This window comes from Marmota marmota, unplaced genomic scaffold (assembly GCF_001458135.2).
Source record: "Marmota marmota marmota unplaced genomic scaffold, marMar, whole genome shotgun sequence".
NCBI lineage: Eukaryota > Metazoa > Chordata > Mammalia > Rodentia > Sciuridae > Marmota > Marmota marmota.
This window is the reverse complement of record NW_026000222.1, coordinates 3,895,470-3,912,177: the sequence shown is the minus strand read 5'-3', so window position 1 is coordinate 3,912,177 and position 16,708 is coordinate 3,895,470. Positions and strand designations below refer to the sequence as shown.

Here is a 16,708-nt window from a genome sequence, read left to right as displayed (position 1 = left end):
TCTGTGATGTGCTGGGCTAAGGAATATTACTAAAGCAAACTCCACTTTTGACTGGGGCTTGAACCCAGGGGCACATTACCACTGAGCCACATCCCACCCCATTTAGTTTTTTTCAGCAGTACTAAGAATTCCACGCAGGGCCTTGCGCGTGCTCCACCCCTGACCTTTTCTTTGTTGTATTGGAGAAACTACCCAGGCTGGCCTTGAACTTGTGATCCTCCTACTTCCCTGTCCTGAGTAGATGGGCTGCTTACTTTTCTCGTGTAGCCGCTACATATTTTTACATGGTCCCAGGACATGTCTATTGAGAGTGCTGGGGCAGCCAGAGTCTGTGGTGAACTGGCCTGATCCATGCAGCTCTGCTGGGGGCCCTTGGCTCTACCACACACCCGCCCCACGACCTGGGGCAACTACTTAACTTCTCTCAGCTCCCATTTCTTCATCTATAAACCGGTCGTAATAATATCTCCTTTCACAGGATTACTGGGAGGTATTAGTGAGCTAATCCTCCCTAGAGCACTGCAGTCTGGTGCCTGGTACCTAATGAGTGCTTATAAATGCTGGCGGCTATTCCTGCAGACCCCTGGAGCCAGCATGGCATCTGTGACAGTGAGCATGAACCAGGGCCAGGGGAACATGGGTGAGATCCTGAACGCCCTCCATGCCCATCGACCCCGGAATCGCCAGGACGGACCATTACAGGTCAGTTGCCACCTGCTTGCCAACCAGCAGCATCCAGGACAAACCACTGGTGGCAGCATTGAGTTTGGCCAGCTCCAACCTTCACTCACCTTCCATCCTCTCAGGTGTGGCTGAGCCAGCTCCACTGGGAGGGCGCTGCCGGTTCCCAGAGTGACTGAGGCTGGGAGGAGTCACCCCGTACGATGTGTACTGAAGGAGCGCGTCCAGAAGCCAAAAGCAATCTGTGGAGTCAGAAGCAAGCTGTTGAGGACTTTGCAGTTTTGTGGTGAAGATGGAAGCCAGGGCCTCACGTGTGCTGGCAAGTGCTCTACACCCCCCAGCCATGGCAATTATTTTTTAAAAAATAATTCTACAGGAAAATAAAAGAAAGCTAGCTCTCCAAAGGAGGGGAAAAACAGGCATGTAAAGGTCAGAAATCTAGGTCAAAGTAAAAGGGACACATCCCTGGCTTCCATTCTTGAGAAACATGAATCCACCTAAGGCACGAGCTGGCAGGCTCAGAGCAGTACCACTGCCATGGACAGGACCAACTGCCCAAGTGCCACCCTCGGCTCTGGGCCCCTCATGGATGAGGGCGGAATGGAGCTGGTTCCGAGACAGTGAGATGATGAGATGTCCGCTACACACTGGACTCAAGAATAGTGGCTCCAGGTATAGGGTGTAGGAACACAGGGGGTGGGCGCCTCTGTCAGCATCCTAGAGCACCCCTTAAGCAGGAAGTAGGTCTCCTAGAGCCTGCTGAGCTGGCCTTTGAGTCAGTGGACCCAGCCAGATGGACAATTCTTTTTCAGGGACATCTTGGACCAGGCTGTGAGCAGCTCCCATTCAGCGCCACTCCTTCCTCCGGAGGTTGCTGAAGCCCTGCAGCACTCAAGAGCTGGGATCTCTGGTCTTTCCTTGTGTCTGCCCACCTACTATGTTAACACAGATGGGAACTACATGAGACTCGAGAGGGGAAGTCCCAGTAAATGCTACCCTCTCCTGGAAGAACACTTCTAGGCCATGCATGTCACCGTGAGAGAGCACACAGCGGTCATTTCACATTTAAGGATGTAGACATCCTCTCAGGTATTTAAATTTTGAATAAAGACTCTTACCAGTTGATCTCAGGTCTTAGAATCTCTGGAAATAAAAGCATTAATCTTCTTTTAACTGTGACTTTAACACTACTTTTGATTTTTAAAAAGACTAATTGTATTCTAAGGATTTACATAAAGGCCTGTGATTCAGTCACCCTCAACTGAAACCTGGAGGAAGTGCCCTTGGAGCTGCTCGCCATCTGCCAGCGCTGGCCCTAACCTGCCACCCTCCCACCCTGGTCTCCCTGCGTCAAAAGACTCGGTCTCAGTTCCGGCTCCATTACCATCTCACCAGTTGAAACAGGTTAACACTTTTGCCACTCTTTCTCCTTAATACATAAGAAAAAGACCAGTCTACGTCCAATCTTAAAACTCCATATTCAAAGATGCACCAAGAGGCTGAAAACGAGAGGAGGCTGCCTCCCCCACACACCTCATCCCTGAGGAGAGTAACTGGAGACCCGTCCTGACTAGGCTCACACAGCCTCTACCTGCATGTCCTGGGGAACAGCGACTGCAGGGCCTCCAGGCAACAGGGCTGAGAAGGCGGAAGAGTGGTTCAGACCCGATCAGGGCACCTGCACATGCCGTGCCAGGGAGGGACACAAAACCCAGGGCGGCAAGGATGGGCAGAGTCTTGGTCACTCACATCAAGGGGCTCTCCAATAAATGCAGTGAGAAGGGAGGAGAGGTATCTTGGCCAGTAGAGGCAGTTTTGTTTTACTTACTAAATGTGCCCACACTTAGATACCTATCAAAACACTCCAGGCCGGCAAAGCGACTGGAATCCTAGCTGTCCTCACTCACGTTCACCCAGTAGAGCCTTCTCTCTACCTCCCTAGGAACCCAGGGCATAAGGGCTGTGTGCCTGTTTACTTTCTTCTCACCCTTCTGTCGGTGACTGTCGTCCAAGCAATTGGAGTCTCCATACAGCACGACCCGGCCCCCACCCTCCGCTGGAATCTGATAAAGTCCCAAGATGGGGACATTTTCAACAATCGCGGTTTCCTGCTTTAAAACCTCCAATCCTGAAACAACACAACAATAATGACAGTTATTGTTGAGAAATGACTTTCCAGTTTCCAAAAACAATTTGTAAAATCTAATATTCAAACAAACAGAGCAAACTTTTTGGACAGGAAAGTGCCATCTTAAGCACCATCACTTTTGTTTTCAGTGAAATTCACTAATGTGTGTATTTCCATGCCCTCTTCTGTCATTTTCACTTAGATGGTGGCACATAATGTCTGTGCTCCTAAAGGTGTTACCTGTCCCTTTTCATCTTGAAATAACAAATGTTTCCTCTTCTTACTATGCTGGAAGCCTGCTGTCAGCCCTCATGTATAGGGGAAGCTGCCAACAGCTCATTCTATACCGAGGTGTCCATGAGTAGTCACATATACAGACACCAGTGTCTTGGGGCTTTGTGATTAAAAGCTAGGATGTTAATAAACATGATAACTAGTATTTAAAGTGTATGTCCACATATTTTCAATTTCAGTTTAGATGTTATATTAATTCCACAATTACAAACATTCCAACAGCAGAGCCTTCCTACCTTTCCCCAAGCAGATGACACAATTTAAAATGTTCAGTGACTCAAGAAGTAAAAATGGATAAACGCCAGGGGTGTCCATCATCAGTGGTCTCATGTAACTCACAGGATCTCTAAAGCAAAGGCTTTCCTTAGCACTAGAAAACGAATCCAGCACTTTCTGTGCTGACAACATCTCGAATGCCTGCAGCTACATAAAGAGTATCTGCTGCCCTCTGTGTATTTCACTAGGAGCTGACTGAAGAAAGCCTCTTTGGAGGGAGGGCACGACAAAGCAGGAAAACAGAAGAAATGGGGAAAACTGCACACTGCTTGCCATGTGACCTCATGGCTTGAGAAGAGCTTTGTTTTTGATGATAGTGTTTTCTGCTCCAGCACCACAGGACTTCCAAAGGTGTGTTGGTTTTGCTTTTGGTTTTTATCCTTTTTCTAAAAGGCATCCTTTTCAAAGTCCTATTGTGAATCCAAAAAAGATCATTCAACTTAAAGCCAAGGCAACTGACTTTTATTTTCAGACTCTATCAGAACCTCCAAATAAAGTATGCATCCTTAAACCTACTTTTGACATTTCCCTCCCCTTGAAAAAAAAAAAAAAAGAAAAGAAAAAGAAAAAAAAACCCAAAATGAATGAACTGCCACAGGCAGCAAGACCCTTAAGAAGAAAGCATGGCTTCTGCCCTGTGCCACACGCCTGGTGCCAGACATGACATGCCTGTGGGAGCTGCTTTTAGCAAGAATCTCCAACCCTCATGAACAGTGCCAAGCACTTGGGAAGATAGGATCATCATGTGCTTAAAATTAAAACTAACCCTAGGAAATACAGATCTGTGCACTGACTACCTGCCTTGACAAAAGATAAAAACCAAAACCAAAACACCTTCCAGGCAATACAGAAGTAAGTTCTACCTTCTAGCTGCAGACAGGTAAGCTGAGGAATTCTTCATTTTCCACTAATCAATCTGTCCCTAGCTCTCAACTGCAGGACTCTACAACAGCAGAGGCTGGTCACTCTGAAGAACAGTTATCAACCTGCAGGAGGAAACAGTCCCCTGGCACATCCTTACCAGCCTGCCACGAGGGACACACCACTTTCAACAAAGAGGAGTCATGTGGTTCAGAATCCCAGTTCCAGAGTGACAGCTGCAGGAAGGACGCCCTGGGTTCTCTTCAGTGTCCTGCTTCTGGCACCTGGCCTTCAAAGGCAGCAGTGGCCCAGCTTGCCCTTCTCTTCCACACTCATCAGGGAGCCTGAACATCAAGCACCTGGTGGTCACAAAGACTAATGTGGAGCCTGTCTTGGGCCTCTTGGGTGCTGCCTGCGTGAGTGCAGCTGAAGCGAACTGAATGGGAACGCCACCTTGAAGGGGGCCTTAGAGCCACTCCATGATTATGGCTGTTTATCTTCACATAGCTAATAAGTTCACAACATGGTCAGACTCTTCCTGTAGTAATCTAGCAATCACAGAAGTAGAACAACTCACAGGCAATAATAAGCAGACACGTGCACCCCTCTCCTAAAGGAATTCCATTCCCTTTGCAGGGGTCACCACACACATACATTCAAATCATCAGTCGGAATCTGTCTCCCCGTCCTCTGCCTCCCTCCGCCTTCACGCCCTTCCCATGCCATGCGTGATGAGGTGCCAAGCAACAGCACTGCAGAAAGCGTGAAGAGGAACCAGAACGGCTGATGGGACTTCTCCGGGGGCGATGAATACACAATTTTGTGGATACACTAAAAATCACTGAATTGTGTGCATTTTGGAAGGTGTGTAAATCATATGCAATAAAGCTATTAAATAAAAAAGGAGAGAGGGAGGGAAAGGATCCTTTACCTTGGTCCTTGAAAGTCTGTGTTATCACCACGCCATCTTCTGGGAACTGAGCAATGCTGCACCCTGACGCGTAGTACACTAAAAAAACAGTTGTTCAGAGTTACAGGAGCAGACACACGAGAGGTTCAGCTGACAGCTACTAGCATACCCAAATGAACTCTTTAAGCATTATCTATTTTTTTCAGATTGTTTTTATCTTACAAGAGAAGTTTCTGTACCTTACTACACTTAAAATAAGAAACCATCTCAAAATTCAAGTAAAAAAAATACTATTAACGTGGCTTCTGCAGACAGATGGATGTTATGTCAGAGTAGGACTTGTAGGACCAGTAACAATAATGCTGAAAATGTTGTGCTAGAAACTAGAGCCAGAAGCTTCTCTCTGGAGAATGAAATGTGCAAAGTTGTTTCATAAACAAAATATTATAAATAACTGGGAACCTACAAGGTGTTTCCTATTGGATATCATGCAGCACCTAAAGACCCTCACAGGTAGCACTGAAACTAGGGATGCTCACAGGAAGGGTTTTCATTTCCAAAACCTGGACAAAACTGGAGTGGCTTATACACAGCTTTGCAGACACACTTTATGAAAAACACTGACAGTTCTTTCCACAGACTCCAATTTACTTAGGAAACCACATCATTCTCTCTCTCTGAAACTTAAGACTTCAAAGGCCTATGGCTTCTGCTCCTACAGCTCTGGTGGTAATGTACCCTCTTAAAACACGCGCACGCACGCGCACACACACGCAGCCTTACTGTCATGATTTGCCAGGGCAAACTCCCCTTCATATAGGCCATCGCTGAACCCCATATTCCACACAGACAGCAGCTCATTCAGAGCCGGGATGTTGGCTCCTCCAGTATCTGGCATCCACCACTGCCTGGAAAAGTGTGACAGGCACAGAGAAGGCAGAAGGTCGAACACTGCAGGCACACTTCCCCTTTACACAACACAAGTGAACACCCCCGCCACAGTCCAATCCATCCATATACAAGCAAGCATCAAGTGAAACTATCAGCTTAACTGTGAATACTACAAACGTAACTGCTTCACCACGATGCAGAACACATTAAAGCTTTATTTCATGAAATGAAAATCAGTACTTCATCAAAATGCACCACATACAATTGCTCAGCCTAGACCAAGCTGGAATCAATGAGGCAAAAGCGGTAAGAAAGCAGCTCATAGGCTGGGGATATAGCTCAGTTGGTAGAGTGCTTGCCTTGTGTGCACAAGGCCCTGGGTTCAATCCCCAGCACTACCAAAAAAAAAAAAAAAAAAAGTAGCTTATAAAAGTGTAAGTTACATTAAAAAAAATTCAAAATATAAGGATATTTCTAATATCCTAGGAATCCTCCATCAATAATTAACTAGATGGTCTCTTCAGATAACAGTTCCTTTGGTACATGTAAATGTGCATATTCAGAAACAGAGATGGGAGGATGAAAAGAACTAAATAGAAACTCAAAAACTCAAGTATGCAAGAGCAAGAGGAAAGATGGAAATCCTCCAAGATGGGCACCTCGGGTCCATGAGCCTCTCACTTTACAGCCACGTGCTCCTGTGCCTACAGAGAGCTCTTCCCACCACACTCTGCTACCTACAAAGACCAGTAACAGGATAGAGTTTAATTCCCCAAATGTCAAATTTCTATCCAAATAGCAGCTCCTATCATTACCTTGTGTTCTCATCGTAAAACTTCACTTTTCTCATAACAGAAGTGTTGTACCAGTCACTGAAGACAACCAGCGAAAGGCCATTGTCCACGTCCCTCCTCAACTTGGCGATCTCCTCAGGGAAGTACTCTTCTTCACTGTCCACCATCAGCAAAGTCCCTGCAACAAAGCCCAGATTCGATAATTGTCACTTCTGAACAGCAGGACACCAATGTTTTGGAAATGTGGTGTTTTCCTGGAGCCGTGCCTCAAGTTACTGATTTGCAACAGCTTGTTCTATGACACCTGTGCCACCAGGGAGGAGATGGAAACTAAAGATCAGGGCACAACCACGCACAGGGAGCAGCCAGCTGTGTGGTCTTTGATTTGCCTTTCTTCTTCAGAGAAACACCCAGCGCTTGTCTCGGAGGAACACCCACAGTGAGAAGGCTGTGGTCAGGAAAGCAGGGAGCACACGCTCAGGGAGAATGTGGGCTACCTCCACAAAGGGAGACAGCCTGGTTTTTGTGGAAAAAAAATACACTGCTGGTGGGGGGAATAACACTGCTAGAACTTCTTTTAATTAAAAACAAAAAGACCACAAATGCCTGTCCTCCCCCCTTCGGCACTACTGTGCCGCTTGTCACTCAGAGCCTCACTCCCACTTGGCCTTGCTCCCCAGGCCCCCTTTATTGCCTATCACCGGAATTGAGGTCCACTGTCACACACGCACACACATGACTCCAGGGGAAGAGGCCTGGCTAGCACACTGCTGCTCACCATACTGAGTGGCGTCGAAACACGTGAAGGGAGAGCCCAGGACCTCCACAAAGTAGCCCATGCTTCTCAGGTGCTGATACATGTCCCTGAAGTTGGTATGGATGTGGTCTCCATTCCTGGAAAGCAATAAGCCACTGCAGTAACATCTTCACTTGCCACCAAGGCCTGTCCAGCCACAGGGTTAGCTCAGGAGGCCCCCAGCATCCTGAGTGGAGGAGGCCTGAGGCGCCAGCAGCTGGCACAGGCCTCAGCCATCCTAGACCTGCCGACGACGCAGTCAACGGTAATGAGAGGAGGTCACGGGCCTGGCACGGCGCAGTGATAGTGAAATAAAGAAACAGTCAAAGAAATTTTTTTAAATATGCATGAAGCTTTGCCTTGGCAGTAGTATTTATGTAAATTGCTAGCAACCACCTGCATCTGACCATGAGCTGAGCATGCAGCCATGGAAACAGAGCTGGCGCAAGCTGCACAGGACAAGGGTATGACAACACGCAGCTAGCTTGGTGTCGCCTCTCCTCGCCCCCCGCCAAACATGCTCGCTTTCCCTCTGCATGTTCTGGGTGCGCGGTCTGTCCAAACCCCACAGATAAACCCAGGCCCGCCTGGGCCCCTCGGCCCTCAGACTCCACCTGCCCACAGTGCCCTGCACGCAGCAGGCCCACAGGCCCCTACCGCTCTGCCAGCCCCCTCATCCTCCACTACTCGTCTCAGGCTCAGACCCCCAAGTCTAAAAGGCAAAATGATCCTGTAAGTCCTGTAAGTCACGGTGGTCAGATCTCTGAATGCTTCTCCTGGCTCCAGCTTGCCCCAAGGAGCCTGAACTCTTCTACTTCACACTAATGTGCAGGTGAGCCTGGGCCAAGATCAGCTCAGCTGCTCTGCAGGGCATCGGGAGTGAGGCAAGGATGTACAAGGGGCCAGGGGCGGGCTAGGCAGGTCATACCATGTGAACTTGGGTGTGGCCAGGTGAACAAGTCTGAGTGGCTGGTTACTGGAGAGTTTGAAGCAAACCATGACAGTTCATGTTTATAGAGGATGATCATGTCTGCCACATGAGGAATGGCATTCAGGGGAGCATGGGGACCATTAGCAGGCATCAACAAGTATGTGGACTCAGCTGGACACAGAGAAGGCCACATGTAAAGGACTGGGGTGCAAACTAAAAGGGTTCAGATCTAGTCTGCCCTTGACTCAGTGGGAGAAATCTGATAAGGAAAAGCAACTGAGGATGACCTTGAGTTTTTACTGTGCAATTGTTTTAACTGTATTTGTAAACATTTTAAAGGTGACAAAGGTATCCTGGGGCACAACTAGGACCCTCAACTGTGGCAGGAACAAGGTGCCCAGCCCTGGTGTGGAAGGAAGGACAGGGTGGAGGTGCCAAGAGCACCTGGGCTGGGGAGCTGCTTACCAGTCCAGAGGATCGTTCTTCATCCTTAGGTTGTCCCTGGGGAAATAGCCAGGGGGGTAGCGGAGGTTGTGGTACTGATCCCAGAGGACTCTCTTGCTCCGAGGAGGTGTAGGAATTATCTTCACCTTCACTGGGAGTTTCACCGTTGAAGTCTGTTCTGCACCACTTTTTGACTTCAAAAGACACAAACAAAAACTCTTGAAATATCCCATCCCAGGAAAAACTATCAAGTGTTCAGGGTCAAAAATTTTGTTTCTAGCACCAGTTTAACCCAAATGATCTGAATAAGACCATCTGCACCAACAAACACCGGAGGCAACATTCATGTGTCACAACCGATACCCTCAAACTCTCCAGGGCTGAAGATTAAAATGAAGGCACAGTGTTCCTGAAAACTACTAGAGGGGAGGAGCCCGTGCTTCTTCCTCGGAAAGACCCACTTCTGATGTGCTCCTCTCGAGCCTGAAATCCAGCACGAGGTCTCTCTGCTGGCACAGCGGCTCAAGAATCACAGCCCTGTTTCTGAACTTAGAGGCTCTCCTACCTGTGAACTTGAAACCACGACCCTGGGCATTATGCCGGTTTCTCCCTTCCTGGCAGGGAATGGGAAAAGGTAAAGAGAAACGTGCCATGTCCTGGCCTGTCCTTACTTCTGTCTCTGCTGGGGACGCCACGGTGATCATGACATGGCCCTGGGCGATACCTTCCCAGGAAGCTGCCTTCTTCGTCACAGAGATGGAGATGGCCAGGTAGCCTGACCAAGGCCATAACACCGAGGAGTAAGAGAAAGCGACTTCAATGTTGTCTCCATTCTGCGGTAAGTAGGGCTGCCAGTCAGGCTGCAGGACAAGAGACAGGCTGGGGCTGAAGTGAGACAGACAGACAGACAGACAGACAGACAGACAGACCTCCATTCCTACATTACCCAATTGGCTTTTGAGAAATACTTCACTTAATTAGGCAAAATGAAATTAATGAATAGAGAAGCAGCCTGTGGGTCTGGAAGATATGCAGTAGAAAGTCCAGAAACCACTATTTTGGAGTCTCCAATTTATGGAGACTTTTCCCCACCATATAAAAACAGGTGACAGTGCCGCGGTCCAGGACAGGACACAGCCTCCTTCCCATTCTCCTTCCCCAACATTTCAGGAAGGGGTTAATGCTCTCAGGACTCTTTCATACCACCACTTCTGCTAGTAAGATGCAGAAATCATTTTTGCAAATTGTATCAAAATTACTTAGACGTTCACCTCTTGACCTAGTAACTTTGCCTGTAAGACCCAATGTTGCATGTCTAATATTTTAGATTCCAGTGGAGTTTTTTTTTTTGTTTTTTTAAACAAACAAAACGTCCAGTAAAGGGGCCATTTTGCTTGTTACTTAAAGATATTTCCATAGTTATATCCATCCCATTGGATTTAATTGAACTTGTTAAAGAATGGGTGAGTCCAAAGTGGGTTGATATGTACTGGTATCTAAAGTGTATTTAAAATTCACTTAAAAAGCAACATAGACTAATTGTGTTATAGAAAGGAATACAAAACACATAATTGGCTGTTGCCTGCATATGAATATTTACATAACAGGAAAGAGACTGAAGTCCAGGTGCCTCTTTTCAGAGAAACAAGCTTCCTCAAGGTATACTAGGGAGAGTTCATTTTTTTCTTTTTGTATTTTCTGATTTTAAAAATACATTTGAATGTATTTTTAAAGAAATAAATGAAAAATTAATGTTGAAAATAGTTTATGGCTTGTTGGAAAACACTGTATATTTACTGTCTTTCTACTGTTCAGTGTTCAGTTTTCCTCACTTTGTAGCTCCACAAAATATTCTAGTCCTTAATAAAGGGAAAAACTTTCATTTCTTAAAAAAGATAAAAAATAAAAACTGGGATGACATATCAAAGAACTTTGATAAACAACTTTGATCTGATTAGAGAATTTATATAAAGAAAACATTCCACCTTCAGGTTAGATACCCATTTGTTGTACACGAAAAGAATCACACTAATTCAGAGAAATCAAAAGTCAAGGATGCCAAGCACCCTAATCACACCCCATGGCCTGCTCGGGCAGCTGGAGAAGGGCGCTGCAGTTGTAGGGCCACTGCCCAGCTGTCCCTCCGGGGTGGGAGGAGGCACAGCAGGAGGCAGGAGGCAACCACCTGGAAGACACAAGCACCTGCTCCTCCACCAGCCGGGTTTCTACAAACCCAAACCACTCATCTTCCTCCTGTTCCACAGAGCAAGAATGAAGCCCACGTCAATTGGCATTTTAAAAAAATTCTCGAAAAGAAAATTATTTGCCAGCTAGAGCATCACAGAATGTGAGGAAGAAAGAATGCTCTTGGGGTCACTGGCCAGCAAATGAGAAAAGGTAACTTTCTTCCATCTCTCCTAGCACATGTAAATTAACACAGATGAAAATTTAGCAATCATATTAAAGGAAAATCAGAACAAATTTAAAATTGAAATTTTATCTCTCTGTAGGTGTAAGTTTCTAATCTTTGAAACAGAAGCAATCACAAAAGATGAAAATTCAACTAAATCAAAATAAAAAACTTACAGAAGCAAAAACAAACAAATAAATAAAACCCCACCACAATAAGGAATACTGAAGTGCAGCCAGGCAGGACTTCCCACATGTTCTCCACAACAGGAAGACCTGCTAAGACTGACAAGGGAAATCCCAATTCCAGTAGAAAAACAGGCCAAGGAAATGAAGAAGCAATGCTCAAAGGAAATAAATCAGCAAATATACCCGAGAGTTCCACCTCGGGAACGGCTGAGAAGTGCCTCGTGCACAGCATCCCCTCAGAATGTCGAGTGGAAACCGAGCCACCTAGGAAGCCAAGGCACACCCATTCCAACAGATGGGCAGTGGGCACACACACACCAGAGCACTGATCAGCCCTGAAAGGGAATGGGGCCTTGAAAACAAGCTCAGAGAAGCCCCTCAGGGAAAGGCAGTGCTACACACCGCCATTCAACTGTGGGTAAACTGATGGCTGGCTGCCTGGAGGCTGAGGCGAGGCAGCAGGGAGTGACTGCTAATGGGTACAGTTTTTGTTGTTTTGGGGTTTTGTTTGTTTTTGGTACTGGGGATTAAACCCAAGGGTACTCTACCACTGGCCATATCTCCAGCCCTTTTTACTTTCTGAGACAGGGCCTCGCTAAGCTGCTGAGGCTAGCCTTGAACTTGATCCTCCTGCCTCCACCTCCCCAGTCGCTGGGATGACAAGCATGCCCATCGCACCTGGCTGGCACAGTTTCTTTTTTCATATTTTTTTTAGTTGTAGATGGACACAATACCTTCATTTTATTTGTTTTTATTTTTATGTAGTGCTGGGGATCGAACCCAGTGCCTCATGTATGCTAGGTAAGCACTCTACCACTAAGCCACAACCCCGACCCATGGCACAGTTTCTTTATGGAGTGATGGGCATGTTCTAGAATGAGATATTGGCACAACCTTGTGAAAATACTAAAACCCACCAAAATGCATAATTTAAAAGGGTAAACTTTATGGTATATTAATTATATATCAACTTTTAAAACTCATGAAATGCAAAAATAAAAAGATGTACCACCAGTTGCAGGCACAGGAGAAACATCCTCCCCTTAATGCCATGAGCAGCAGTCTAAGCCAGTGGAACTCTCTTGGAAAGGAACTGGTTACATGTGCCAAGAAATATAACAATGTTCACACCCTCTGATTCAAAATTCCAATCCAGGGAGTTTATGTTAAGAAAATAATTCAGGAGAAAAGAAAAGCATACATGCAAAGATAGTGAAATATTTACAGCTGAAGGCCTCCTGCTATCCCCCCAAGGGGAAACGGGGAACAAATTATAGTCTACCAACTTGAGATAATGCCAAACAAGCATTGAAAGTATACTGGTACACTTAAAGAAGGAAATGTCTGCCTACCATTCAAAGGTCATGAAAATATGTACTTCCGACAAGGGCTAGGGAAGAGAGCCCTCAACAGTGGCTGCTAGTGCGCTGGGGCTGGAAGGGAGGGCTCTGCTCTCTTCCTTGCCCCTTACTGTTGTGATAATGTCGACACAGGAAAGAGTCAAAATCTTATAAAAGCAAAATTCAAAATAAAGACCATACATTCTAAACAGGAAGGCTCACTTATGCTTATTAAGGAATAAAATAATCACAAGTGTGCCTGTAAATCACAGGAGCCAAACTCAGAGGAAAAAAGGGAAATTTGTTTCTTTATGTTCTGACTTCCTGCAAAGACTTAGGGTCTGGCAAATCACTACCTGTGATAGCTTTGTCACCTGAGACAGGTGAAGAGTATCTTTCCTTTCTTAACTTCGAAAGAGAAAACTAAGAGCTCAAGGCCTGGGCCCTGTCTAAGTCACCACCAAGTCAGAGAGAAGTTTCACCTTATCCACGATTCTTCCTGTGACTCCCATGCCGTTGAGGATGGTGACGTTAACAATGGTCGGCATTCCTCCATAGTAGATGGGCTGGGAGCAATAGGGCCACATGTAGGGACACTCAGTCAGGTCGATGTAGCTGGGGCTCAAACTGAAACAAGGGAAGAGGGTTAGAGAGACCACACTAGAGAGTGGAGGGGAAGCAGAGCCGGACAGGACACAGTAGAGGGCCTGCCTGCAGCACTGCCCTGGCTGGCTTCTGGGACCTGGCTGTGTTGCTGAGGCTGCTGTGAGGCCTGCTGGACTGTCGTACGATCGGCTGCCAGAGAAGAGTGTGTGACCGGCCCCAAAGGAAACCTTGGACTTGAATCTCAAGGGGGCTTCCCAGGAAGAAATGTGTACATGGTGGATGCACTTGGCTACTGGGGCGGGGGCGACTCTCTAAGACCTGGCCTGGGGGGCAGGCCAGGAGGAGGAGCTTAGGAAGGCCAAGCTGTATTTCTGCAGACTCCCTGACCGGAGCTGTCCCTTTCCCTCACATGTGTCCTCTGCATCCTTGCTGCACTGCTGGCAAAATCTGAGCTGGCGTGGCCCTGGGGCCTAGAGGGAACTGCTGCAAGAGTGCTCCTGCGCTTCTGCCTGTTTCCCAGTCCCCTCACCTGGAATGAACCTGTGCAGGGTCAGCGCCACTCCTAGCACAGAACCAGTGTCACCTATGCACAGGTAAGAGGACGGCAGGAAGCCAGTGCTTCAGAAATGACCCGAGACGACCTCCCTGGAAGGCCAGGCGTTTGTGGACCTGCCTATCGAGCTGCACGGTGTGTGGCGGCACGGGCTCTGCTCAGCTTCTTCATCTAAGGATGGCTACCTAGCTCAAAGGTCAACCACACAAACAGGGCTTTATCAGCTCACTATAACAAAGATTATCTGGGCCCAGTAAATACAAAGCCAAGACAAATCCAAACAATGTCTTTAGGGATACTATTGAGTTTCATAGGCAGGTATAATCTGCACGTGTCACTTTCAGTCATTTAAAACAGATACCACTTAATTCCAAAAATCCTGACGGCTGGCCACATGGCTACAATCGCACGAGTCAGCAGAGTGCCTGCTCCAGCTGACATGCTTGTGAACTTCACTGGCACCTATGCTCTGTAAACAGTGTAAGCCAACTAATAAAATCCAACTAAGAAACTGTTTTTAGCCAACAGAATTCAACACCACATTAAGAGAATAATATTATAAAAATGCAGCGGGATTTATTTCAGGAGTGTGAGACTGGTTTGGTATTAGGAAGTCATTAATATCACAAGTCAGATTAGTAGTTCTAAACTATTCATAAAGATTCCTTTATAGATGCTGGAAAAGCCTACAGCACTCAATGCATAGTCCTGACAAAAAACACTCAAGAAAATGGCAAGTGGGGCTGGGGATGTGGCTCAAGCGGTAGCACGCTCGCCTGGCATGTGTGCGGCCCGGGTTCGATCCTCAGCACCACATACAAACGAAGATGTTGTGTCCGCCGAGAACTAAAAAATAAATATTAAAAAAAAAAAAAAAGAAAGAAAATGGCAAGTGATGGGATGTTCTACCATAACTGATGCACAACCCTGATCAGAAAGCCAGCGTCTTACTTGATGGAGGGACACAAGAGGCATTTCCACTGACAACAACAACACAGGGAGCCAACAGTCTCCAGTGAGATGTAACCTCTGCCGAAGGTATTAGCAGTGAAAGGTGCCAGAAGAAACCCTAACAGGCTGTGGACTGGCTGAGGAAGACAGACGACCGTCTCTACTCCATGGTGTGTCAGTGTGCCTGGCAGACCCGAGAGAATCAATAGTAAAACCGATTCAAACAGTAATTCACAGGAAAGCAGGACATAAAATTAAGAGGATATAATAACAACAAAAAGCTTAAATACTTAAACTTACCAAAAAATGTGCAAAACCTATGGGCAGACAGCTGCAAACCCAGAAGACACACAAGCCTTGAATGAACAGAGACATCCTCAAAAAATATCAATTCTTGGTTCATTTAAAACTTGATAAAATCCAAAGTGCCAACAAGCTTCTGTTATGGATTTTGATAAGGCGATATGAAAATTCACATGAAGGAACAAAGCATTCAAGAAAAGCCAAGAAAAAAGTGAACACACCACTAGGAACCAGGCCCTGAAGTGAACTGGAAAGTCTTCACCACCGGACAGTCGGTGGGGGTGGGGGGGCGCGGAGGGTGGAAGGAGCGAACCCAGGGGCATGCCAGTACACATCAGTTTACAACATGAGGAAGACAGCACCTCAAATCCCTGACACAGGGTGAACTCCTTAACAAATGGACCTGTAACAAGTGGTTGGACACTTGGCAAAAGACACAATTAGATCCGCATGTCACAAAACGTACAACAGACTCCAAATGGATCAGGGACTCTCAAGTAAACAGAAGAAAGCAAACAAGTATCAGAAGATGGGCAAGAGTCCCTTTCACTCAATAAAGAAAAGGACTCAAGGTCAGGGGCAGCAGCAATTCGAAGCACTAACAAATCTGACTAAGAAAAAAATAAGAAAAACTAGCCACGTGTGGTGGTACACACCTGTAATTACAGTTACTCAAGAGACTAGACCAGGAGGATAAGTCCAGACTGAGCAACTTAGTGAGTCCCCATTTCAAAAAACAAAAACAAAAACAAACATATGTAGGTATTTTTAAAATGTGTGCCTATATACACAGACACACACATACACATATGTATGAGTATGGGGTGGTGTGGGGATGCGCTCAGGGGTAGAGCACTTGCTAGCATATTTGAAGCCCTGGGTTCAATCCCCAGCACTGTAAAAACCAGAGAGGGAGGAAAGGAGGGAAAGGGGAAGTACTGGGGAATGAAATGGGGCAAGTTATGTCACATACACACATGAACCTGTCACAATGAACCCCACTATTAGGTATAATTGCAATGCATAACAATATTTTTTAAAGCCGCCCCCCACCCCCAACCAAAAAAAAAAAAATTACCAACATGGCAAAAAAAAAAAAAAAAAAAAAAAAAACCCTTATGTAAATTCAAAAACAAAATCCCAATAAACTGGGAGACAGATCTACGACATGTATCACTGACCAAGGGTCACTGTCTCTAATAAAGGACTTAAAAATGGAGGGTACAACACAGCCTCAGAACAATAGGAAGAGAAATGAATGACAATTCGCAAGGAAGATGGAGAAATGCCCTGAGCACAGACTTCATTTAATGTCCCCCACTCCTAACCAAACAACTGCGTATTAAAACAA

At 46.3% G+C, this 16,708-nt stretch overlaps 1 protein-coding gene and 1 non-coding gene across 5 annotated transcripts in view; one reads left to right on the top strand and one right to left on the bottom strand.

The window, feature by feature from the left end:
- The window catches only part of Mbtps1 (membrane bound transcription factor peptidase, site 1), a 43,159-nt gene that overhangs the window by 6,105 nt on the left and 20,346 nt on the right, over positions 1–16,708 (bottom strand). For 3 of the 4 annotated variants that reach the window (XM_015496009.2, XM_048792570.1, XM_015496010.2), the window contains 9 exons: positions 13,427–13,571; positions 9,678–9,866; positions 9,028–9,200; positions 7,614–7,729; positions 6,857–7,013; positions 5,934–6,058; positions 5,172–5,249; positions 2,669–2,809; positions 792–923 (listed from right to left, as the gene is read on the bottom strand). In XM_015496009.2, coding sequence (XP_015351495.1) covers positions 792–923; positions 2,669–2,809; positions 5,172–5,249; positions 5,934–6,058; positions 6,857–7,013; positions 7,614–7,729; positions 9,028–9,200; positions 9,678–9,866; positions 13,427–13,571 — 1,256 coding nt within the window. The remainder of the gene's footprint in view (positions 1–791; positions 924–2,668; positions 2,810–5,171; positions 5,250–5,933; positions 6,059–6,856; positions 7,014–7,613; positions 7,730–9,027; positions 9,201–9,677; positions 9,867–13,426; positions 13,572–16,708) is intronic. The other variant, XM_048792571.1, reaches the window with a different exon arrangement.
- Positions 6,370–6,442, top strand: Trnat-ugu. The gene has a single exon. It is a non-coding gene; the product is annotated as a tRNA-Thr (tRNA).